This window comes from Phalangium opilio, unplaced genomic scaffold (genome assembly GCF_054372755.1).
Source record: "Phalangium opilio isolate 3A_F unplaced genomic scaffold, DU_Popi_V2 ptg000041l_1, whole genome shotgun sequence".
Lineage (NCBI taxonomy): Eukaryota > Metazoa > Arthropoda > Arachnida > Opiliones > Phalangiidae > Phalangium > Phalangium opilio.
The window spans coordinates 1,595,642-1,606,645 of record NW_028324165.1 but is presented as its reverse complement, the minus strand read 5'-3'; the positions used below and the strand labels follow the sequence as shown (position 1 = coordinate 1,606,645).

The 11,004-nt window shown below is 36.2% G+C and overlaps 1 protein-coding gene across 1 annotated transcript; it reads left to right on the top strand.

The window, feature by feature from the left end:
• The first annotated feature begins 1,171 nt into the window (after window positions 1-1,171).
• Window positions 1,172-10,719, top strand: LOC149679241 (uncharacterized). The gene is made up of 7 exons (XM_089834904.1): window positions 1,172-1,215; window positions 1,275-1,531; window positions 2,950-3,114; window positions 6,672-6,798; window positions 6,864-7,096; window positions 7,329-7,591; window positions 7,852-10,719. The coding sequence occupies exons 2-7, from the start codon at window positions 1,517-1,519 to the stop codon at window positions 8,132-8,134; spliced, it is 1,086 nt and encodes a 361-aa protein (XP_089691030.1). The 5' UTR covers window positions 1,172-1,215; window positions 1,275-1,516; the 3' UTR covers window positions 8,135-10,719.
• Window positions 10,720-11,004: the final 285 nt, after the last annotated feature.

The following is an 11,004-nucleotide window of genomic DNA, read 5'->3' as shown; positions in this document are numbered from 1 at the left end:
TTTCTAACAAACGTATAGTTTTTCTAAAACATGAGTAACAAATTTGTTGGTTACATTCCCATGTTATTTCCATGAGAAAAATTTCCTGATTTTCGTAAAAAGGTGTGATTAATTCTATGGAAATGAAAAACACCCTTAGCAACTTTATTTTTTTATAAAATAAACTATTGGATTGATTTCTTTGAAATTTTAACCACACATTAAGGGCCCTAATTTAGAGCTCGGCATTTTCTATCCATTATCCACAAATTGGTGGATAACCGATTACTTATAAACTATGTTGTGGATTATAATACGATTCAACATGTAAGTTATGTGGAAAATTTTCGAGCATGGATAAAGATAAAATAACGTGGATAATGGATAGATAATGCCGAGCTCTACCCAAATTGTAGTTCATGTTTTCAAAATCGTAAACATAATATTAAAAAAAAGTTACAACCAATCTAAAAACCACCCTTATACATTATAGGCAACATGAAGTCTTTTCGAAGAAAGCTACCGCTCTCATAGAATAACTGCAATATTACCTTTAATATCTTAATGTTTAGCTTGACCAGAGTATTTTTATGAGTTTCTAACTTCATTTTCGTTGTTTTGGACCCATTATTCAGTCTGCGCATGCGCCAAAGCTTGCATCGAAGTGTCTTATACCTATTCTTGGACTCTTTACTGAACGAAAAATTTTACATATTATCCATAATTTCTTGATCGAGAAAATTCCATTTTTGTCTGAATTGATTAACATCATTTTTCGGTACGAGTAAAAGGATCTGTCAGATACAAATAACAGAGCGATTGTATTTCCAATCGTAATTTGACAAAAAAAACAGTTTTGGCTGTATTTTTGTACTGGTAGACTGCATTTCGGTTAAGATCTCTGCGCAATTATAAGCGAGTCAGATATTAATACCTTGAACTCTCTATTGAACTAAAATGTATCATATTATTTATCTTGGTTCTATCGATAACAATACCATTTTTGTCTGAATTGATAGACATTAAACAATCTGTCAGATTCATCCAAGATGACCATGATCTAACAGAGCGATTGCATTTTCAGTCATAATATCTTCATATCGTATATTATTGACGGACATTTTGAGGATAAATTTGGAACTAAAACTCTCTCAACGAAGTGTTATCTTTTTGCCAAAAGATATTCTTTAAATGGATGTTTATGCAAATTGGTCGCTGTCTATTGCTGCCGTGGACGTGAGTAGTTTTATCCTTGTTACCGTTTCGAGTAAATTTTTTCATACATTCTTTCCTAGCATTATTCATTTCGTTTTGGAAGAGATGGGAATAATAAACTGCAATACCAAGGCAGCGATTTCGAAATATTGAAAGCGTTAGCAACGAAGATGAAATTTGAGTAACAAACCCAAATTTTTTACGAATGTAGAGGATTTTTAAATTCTTCTCTATTCTTTCCTTCAGTTACACAATTTCAAGTCCTAATTTTGGAAGGTGGGGCAATTGCGACGACCAAGGAAACTGCAATGGACTTGTAGGAATGATCGCCCGAAATGTAGGAATTGCTTCGTAATTTTATTTTTACCATATGCTTGAAGTGATAAATCAGAGCCTCCGAGATATCTAGACCCGTGGGTGTTGATTTTAATGTGGGGAAATATCCAATTTCACAGAGGAAATATTTTCACCCAAAATGTGTACTAGATGTAGCTTTTATTACTGTTGCGAAGGGGTCTTTCATAAATTGTCGTTGATATTTTAGGGGCCCATTATAAAAATTTTAGGAAAGAGAAAGGTTTCACCCTTAAATTAACGTAATTATTTTAGGGGCTATTTATTTTTTTTTTTTGAATCTTTTACCTAGATTGTGTGGAAAACAAAATTAATTATGAGATTTTAACATTGTTGTTTTTTTAGTAAAACAAAACTTTTTGAAGTTGCTAATTCACAGTTCGGAGCCTCCGAGATATCTAGGCCCGTGTCTAGATATCTTGGAGGCACAGCACAGTTTTATTATACCATAAGAGGATTTTTTTTACTCCTTCGTAACCTTTTATTTTTTTAACCTTAGCTTTTTTATCCTTTACTTCTTTGGCATGATTGTTTAATAAAGGTCTTCGGAAATTTCTAAAACATTTTTTTTTTACTATCCGCGACCTCGGCTTCACCGCTCTACGTCTATGCCTTGCCCTAATGTTGTAGCACGGGGTCACGAGGCTGAACTTATTTTTATTTTACGATTCTAAACGCGCCCCCAAGTGAGAAAACACGGCGAACTAAATTAGTTGAAAATATTTTCTCGCTTCGCGATAGGCACGGGCCTAGATATCTCGGAGGCTCCGGATAAATAGACTAGAGCGGATTCCATAAATGCGGTTCCAAAATACGCATTTAAACAACTTCTGTTTCCAGGAAAAGCTAGCGGGTATGGTCCGAAGCACAAATTCAGGCAGACAGAGTATTGAAATGAACAAGTTTGCTAGGTTGAGAGAGATTGAGTTGAACTTTCTCAAATATATGAATGTTATTGACAATTTTAGGCTGCTAGTAGAACTGCATTTTTGAACTGAAGCATCATACCTTAGGTAGTAAACCTGCAGCCCACTAAACACTGAATTTCACAATTCTGCCATATTTAACAGCAGTTTTGGGAAAACGAGCCATATAGTTTTGTTCAAGAACAATTGAATGTTTAGGGAGAGCGAATGCATGTGAACACGAATTGGATAGAAAGAAGTGATGTTGAGTAGCGCTTGAACACGAGTTAAGAGATGCTATATAGGGCGCCGGACTCCAGGCACATAAATATTGAAAGACAAATTGAGCAATAAGCACTACGAATATAAAGCGTATTCCTTTAAAGGGTTTGGCGCCTTTACGTCTCAAACTCTCAATATCAATATTAAATGTAGTTTTGTTCCAGAAACGCTTTGCGATTAACAACTCTTGTTGTAAACATTTTATCGGTTCTAGGAATGTGATCTTGGTATTTCAACCGTGCTTCTTTCTCCATCTCGTTATCGATTTGTGGACTTTTCTAATCCTTACACTCAGGATGATATGACTTTCATTAACAAAGCGCCGGACTTTAATAAAAAGGCTAATGCATTTTTTATTCTCGACCCATTGAAAGTCAATGTAAGTAGAAATAGTCGAAAATTACATTTCCTACTGTTTCATGATTGGTTGCCTTTGATAAAGCATTGATGACGTCAGAGATCCGTCGTAGTAAATTATATAAAAAAGGACTTGGTTTGTCCAAGCCTAAAAAACAAAACGATAAGAGTTTTTTCCAGTTGACTGAAGCACGGATATTTTATTTTTCTATATAATTTTAAAGACAATCCGTATTTTACTACTCTTTAGAATTTAATTCAATCTCCTGATTTTACTGGTAATGGATTTATTTCCTATAAATTAATTGAAATAAAAAATCACTTATCTCAGATTTTTCATGATAAAATTTTACGAATATGGAATTGTTGTTGAAAAATCTGAGATAAGTGATTTTTTATTTCAATTAATTTATAGAAAAAAATCCATTACCAGTAAAATCAGGAGATTGAATTAAATTCTAAAGAGTAGTAAAATACGGATTGTCTTTAAAATTATATAGAAAAATAAAATATCCGTGCTTCAGTCAACTGGAAAAAACTCTTATCGTTTTGTTTTTTAGGCTTGGACAAACCAAGTCCTTTTTTATATAATATCTGTTCCTTCAGTCTGCATTTGTATTATTCTATTATAAAACAATTTTTTGCCTGAAATGCGAAATTTTTCTCTTCTAGGACGAGGTTAAAAATGGTTCTACACTTCTACTAATTCTTATAAGATACGGCTCACAATTCGTTTTAGAACCCGAGCTTTATAGTCAACTTCAAAACCAACATCCTGCCACGATTTTTAAACTATCAAAGCCGTATCTTTTACAGTCCACTTTACGATTACAATTATCCATGGCATTGCGTTCACTGCCCTTGTACGTTTACAGCGGCCAGTTATTTTAATTCCGTATCTTTTACAGTCCACTTTACGATTGCAATTATCCATGGCATTGCGTTCACTGCCCTTGTACGTTTACAGCGGCCAGTTATTTTAATTAAAATACCTAGGCCACAGGTCCAGTTTTAAAAAAATCCTTATTTCCAACACTGATCCATCTATCCTTCAAGCTTTTACAATCACCCATTGCATAGACTTACTCAATAGTCTGCCTAAGCATGGATTTATAATAGAAGCTTACGCTTCCTTGATATTTCACTCACCTTAAAACGCGCACAACATTTATTCCTCGTCTGAAATAGTACCAGCCTGGCACGCGCGTTTGTGACGTAGAATTTGAGGCAAATTCAGAGGGGGGTTGAAGTTTTTCACGTGATCGAGTTCTAATTTTTAATAGCGCGCGCGAAATAATTATTAAAAAAGCTCGCGCGCACGCGCGCCGAAAGATTTTTTCTTTTTGCCTCAATTTCTACGTCATCAGCCCCCCCCAGTCCCCACCCGCGCGAATTTTTATGACATAAATTGAATTTGAATTGAATTGAACTATTGTTTATTGTGAACTACAACATTACAGGGAAGTAACTGTAAGTAATGTGTTTAAAATCAAAATGCCTTACTGAAGGCTACAGTGAAATATCCATGAAGCGTAAGCTTCCATTATATATCCATGGCCTAAGTAAGGCAACTTAAGCCTTGGTCGAAACTAACATCTAAAATATAAATTAAAAAGGTATCTTAAGTATAGAATTTCAACCGAGACACATAATTAAACGAAAATTAGACCCGCCAGAGAAATTTTTAATAAATATCGTGTTATATTTATTGAAAAATATCAAGTTAAAGTTTCAAGGCGGTGAAATGGCAAATTAGCGTCGTCTACTGTAGAGTAATGAACAATTAGCGTCGTCTGCTGTAGAATAATCTTTTGAGGTACTTACATTTTTAATTAAATTAATATACTTAGACTTAATTAATTTTCATGAAACTTGAAAAAGGCACACCTTGAATAGTTACTTGTTAATTTGAAAGTATTCCGAAACGTAACTTCGCTTTAGTTTTTAAATGATTCGATGTGCAGGAGCACCAAAAACCCCATGTTATTCCTATGGGAAAATCGGCGAAAATCTGTGAATTTTCATTTAACATTACGGGAGGGTGTGGGATCTTATCTAGAAGGGCCTACCGGCCCTCTAGAATATTTGCAAAAATACTCAGAAAAAACCCACGCTGTCTAACAGGCAGCTCAACCATTTTGGTATGTTATCGATTGGGCGTGTTATCAAAACAGCATTGTCCAAAACGGCTTTTTCATAAACGCGTTTGCCATTACAGCCATTTCTCGTTTTAGCGCATTTTGATTACAGCGTTTATATCTTGAGCGTTGTTTCGTATTGTTGAAGGTATAAGTATTAGTTCGGCATTATCTATCCATTATCCACGTTATTTTATCATTATCCATAATCCAGAATTATCAACAGAAGTTGTATATTAAATCGAATTATGTCCACAACATTTATCTATAAATAATCAATTATTCACTAATTTACGGATAACGGATGGATAATGCCGAGCTCTAATTAGTATTAATTTCAGCTTTAAGTTCGGATTTTAATGGTTGTCCAACAAACAGTTTCGTGGTCAAGTGTGTTAATGCGTTTTAATGTTTGGTTGGGATGGGTTATTTGATCTCCTATAAATTAGGTTCCACATTATCCAAAATATCCTCCTATTAATTAGCTGCCACCTTTTCCAAAATATTCTGATATTGATTAGCTGCCACCTTTTCCAAAATATTCTCCTATTAGCTGCCACCTTTTCCAAAATATTCTCCTATTAGCTGCCACCTTTTCCAAAATATTCTCCTACTAATTAGCTGCCACCTTTTCCAAAATATTCTCCCATTAATTAGCTGCTACCTTTTCCAAAATATTCTCCTATTAATTAGCTGCCACCTTTTCCAAAATATTCTCCTATTAATTACCTACCACCTTTTCCAAAATATTTTCCTATTAATTAGCTGCCACCTTTTCCAAAATATCCTCCTAATAATTAGCTGCCACCTTTTCCAAAATATTCTCCTATTAATTAGCGGCCATCTTTTCAAAAACATTCTCCTATTAATTAACTGCCACCTTTTCCAAAATATTCTCCTATTAATTAGCTGCCTCCTTTTTGAAAATATTCTCTTATTAATTTGCTGCCACCTTTTCCAAAATATATTCCGCGAACCAGTCCATAACCTGAAGATCACAAACGGTTATGAAACGCTGTAGTGCTAAACCGCTGGTTGGGAAAATAGCGCTATATTGAGAAACGCGGAAACAGCAACCGCTGTTTTGGGAAATAGCACTGTATTGAGAAACGCGGAAACAGCAACCGCGGTTTTGCTTGCACGCGGTTTTGCAAACCGCTGTTTTGGGAACAGCTTTATTCCAAAACGCTCTTTTGAAAACCGCTCAACTACCCGTGAGCCTTTCATTTTGAGGGGGTCAAAGCTTAATAAAAAAGTCTTCGACCCACCCTTTCATATTAATTCAATGATTACATATAAGGTGCCAGCAAAGGCAGGCTAAAATGTCTGTATGGCGCTGTGTATTTTCTATGTAATTTTGCTGTTAATAGTCAAAGCTTAGCGGTGCTGTAATTTGGAACTATAAATTACCATTGTCGTACTAAAAATATTTTCTTGGCAGGCTTGGATACTTTTGGTTGGGTTCCTTGTATTTTCATATCTTCTTGGTAAATTATTGAGTCGATTTAAATTGCAAGACCCAAAGGCTTCTCGACTGAAGATTTTTCTGGCAATAATTCTCCGTCAAGGTAAATTAAAAAAGATTTCGTATGATCTTCATAATATGCCAAAGTTTACAACAATTTTACTTTAGATATTTCTCTGAATATGATTGGCAAGTCAAATCTGACGACATTGATGTTAATTCTTATTATTATCGTTTGTGGCGTGATTGCCAAAATTTACGAATGCTCGATTACCTCAACGGCCAGCATAGCTCCTGTCTCAAAGCCAATAGACACCGTTCAAGATATGTTAAACGCAGTTCAAAACGAAAATTATGTGGTGACTGCACCGCAAAAATCGCTTCCCTTAGATTTTTTGAAGGCAAGATTTTGAAAAAGAAAATCCAGATTCATGGATAACTAAGAATACTGCACAAACATCTTGAGCATGCATACTTAAATTTGCAGTTTTAGTTTCGGGTTCTTATTCAATTTGCTTGAGTAATTTTAAAATAAAAGCACTTTTGAGTAGACAACGAGCTTCTGGAACCTGCACTTGTAGCCATTTGCCAAAAGTGCATAAAAATTATTTATCGAAACATTTTTGTCTTTAGTCGGCAAGAAGTGGGATCATAAAGAAATTTGGTGATTCTATGTACCCCGGTTTTACACCTCCTGAGACAATTGAAGTGTTTGTCGAACGATGTAAAACGGAGAAGTTAGCCCTCCTGTACCTCAGAACTGGAGTTAAAAAGTATCTCTATAACAACAATATATCTTCAGAAGGGTTACATTTTGGAACGGAAAATGTCTTGGTTAAAGTAGCGTCGGTTGCAGTTCGCAAAGGTTTTCAAGGAAAATGTGTTTTGAATAAATGGTACTATTGAAGTAGGATAACCTCTTATGAGTGCCCTAACATAACCATCCTTTGTTATTAAAATAATCCGTGATAATTAACAACGAATGGAATATGCTTTCTGCCTCTGGATGGGGTAATATATTTGGATAACATAGCGAAACTTATGGTGGCCTCGTTTTGAGAGGTTTTCTTTTCATACTTCTTGATATGTTTTAGATATGCGCCATTTCGCACATTGTCCTTTGAAATTTGTTAATTTCATTTAAACATCATTATAGGTTAGGATTAATTATCTCTTCCGGTCACGTGGCTAAATGGGAACATGACGACATGAACTTTCGAGGTAAAACCAACGAAGGTCAAATCCTGATTGGATACTTGGAATTCGACGATTTTCAGTTTCTGTTCAGTAGTGTATTAATTGGTTGGCTACTTGGTATAATTATGATCTTGATGGAAAACGTCATTCATATATTGGAGGAGCGTTATAAGAAGCTTGGACGTATTTATAAGCATAACCGTCAACGGAGTTACAATCAGTGGATCTTCTGGGATACATAACTGAAACGAAATTATGTCGACGAAATATGTATAGATTTCCTATTAGATGTTAAAGGCATAATAACTCTGTAAACACCATTATTGCAAAACACTACGTCGTATTGTACAAAATCTCAAAATATAGTTTGTCTATATATATTTTTAATAATTAATTAATTAATTAACCTAAGCTTTGCCTATGAAGGGATTTCCACACTAAGCCTGTGGCTTGTTTACAGGTGGGTCCCTTTACAATGCATAGAGGGGTGCTGGCTAGCCCCTATGCCACAGCTAGCCGACAGCACCCTATACTAACTATTACCGTTAACCTCTGAAAGTTTTGATGGAAAGGAGAAACCGGGTTAGACCGCGGAGGAAAATTCCTTTAACAAGCCTTTAACTTGCAAACCCTAGGCAGAAGGATTTGTACCCACATTTTCACCCGGTACCACAGTCCAGGATTGAACCCGAGATCCTCTTGCTACTACGCCACCCCACTACACATGTGGTGTTATTAAGTCTATGTTGGAACCAATTAGATGCTCACCTAACATTATTTTTTCCGCGATTAAAGGGCGAGTTACGAGTTTTTCTTTGCTAAGCAAAATGTAGGCGTTGTAAATAATTTGCATGAGGTGACTCTTCTAAATTACTCACACAATATTATTTTTATTAAAAAACTGTTTTTGTTTGTCTAAAATGAGAGGCTTGGCAATAGTCAACTTTGAAAAATTGTATAATATTAGGCCTAACGGAAAGGTTTTGTTAAAAAAAATCATTCATAATTTTACGGTTAAAGGGTAAGTTGCTCCGGTACCCAAACTACCAAGCGTTTAAAGAAACGTTGCTTTTAAACTACGTTTGGTCCCTCTAAAGATTAGTATGGTATCCTGTCGCTAACCGAGATTAACACGAAAAACGAATTCCGACCGAAAACATTATATTGCTTTTAACTAAAGCTTACTACACATCAGCGCGTTTTAAGTGTTGCCTAGGGTATTCGGTTTCCTCCGTCAAATGCGTCGCCAAATCTCGCAATGGCCGTAACGCAAGCTTTGGCGCTATTTATCAATCGCATTCGCTAGGCAACCTTTCAAAACGAGTAAGCTTGAATTAATTGACTAGTTCGTTGTTAAGTTGAGCTAGCTCGCTAATCGTGGTACACCAGGTGTGTCGCGAACACCGGACTTGTTTAGGTGGTTGGCTTCCTCCTAGTGTTTTCATTTCACCCTTTTATATTCCAAAGTCACTGCTTAAAAAAATTCTTAAAATATTTCATAAAAAATAATAAATATTAAACAATTTTATTGAAGTTGAAACAATATATATCTTAAACTATGTAGAGTTACAATCTCATCATAAAATTAAAGTTAATGACAGTTTTCAATGGGTTAAACTGTTAGAGTCACCAAAAATCGCTATTTTTAAAACTAAAATGTTTTATTCCCATCTGAAAGATCAAATCTTTCTGATTCAGAATATCTATTTATATAATGCATTATAATTTTTCAAATATTATTAAAACCCCGGCTTTCGGAACCTACTAGCAGAATTTTTTCAAACTATTTTGACAGTTAAATTTCGCGGTACTCCATATACCCCTGGTGACGTCACGATTCGAGCGCGCGTGAACCGCGACTCCGCAAGTCCTATTTCTTTTTACCTCTCCGTGTGACGTAGTCCAGGAGAGGTTCTGTAACGGCCGTGTCTGTGTGTATGTCTGTCTGTCTGTCTGTGTGTCTGTCTGTCCGTTGTTACACCCACGTGACCGCGTTCGCAGTTTGCGTATCGGAGCAAACGTGTTCGCCATTTCCGAACTGCTTTCACAGTCACGGAAATGGCTCCTCTACTTGAGTTCTCACACCACCATCTTCTGGTCTTTGTCCATCCCACACGGACACCAGTCTGTTCTTACTGGCTTCTAATCACCACCATTTTCTGTTCTTTGTCAATCCCACATTGACACCAGTCTGCACTTACACTGGCTTCTAACACCACCATCCACTGGTCTTCCGTCTATTCCACATAGACACCAATCTGTATCATTGGCTTCTACTCCATTATCATCGTTTGGTTTTAGGATATACGCGGCGATCAGCTAGGGTTACGAGAAACGTCTAGCCTCCCTAAGGTGGGATCGCCACCAAAGGTTTTCGCAATAGCGCTTTTTACCTCTCCGTGTGACGTAGTCCAGGAGAGGTTCTGTAACGGCCGTGTCTGTGTGTGTGTCTGTCTGTCTGTCTGTGTGTCTGTCTGTCCGTTGTTACACCCACGTGACCGCGTTCGCAGTTTGCGTATCGGAGCAAACGTGTTCGCCATTTCCGAACTGCTTTCACAGTCACGGAAATGGCTCCTCTACTTGAGTTCTCACACCACCATCTTCTGGTCTTTGTCCATCCCACACGGACACCAGTCTGTTCTTACTGGCTTCTAATCACCACCATTTTCTGTTCTTTGTCAATCCCACATTGACACCAGTCTGCACTTACACTGACTTCTAACACCACCATCCACTGGTCTTCCGTCTATTCCACATAGACACCAATCTGTATCATTGGCTTCTACTCCATTATCATCGTTTGGTTTTAGGATATACGCGGCGATCAGCTAGGGTTACGAGAAACGTCTAGCCTCCCTAAGGTGGGATCGCCACCAAAGGTTTTCGCAATAGCGCTTTTTCCTTACTATTATAATGGAAACGAATCGTATATATACCCCAAATTTGAAAAAAGCGGGCAAGAGGGGTACCCTTCACTTTAAACGTCAATATTAGCAAAGTTTGAGAAGATAATAGGTATAACTTTATTTTAAACGATTTAACTATTATTAATGTTAATTATTGAAGATTAAAATAATTAAAAATAATTATATTTATTTAAATATTAAAGATA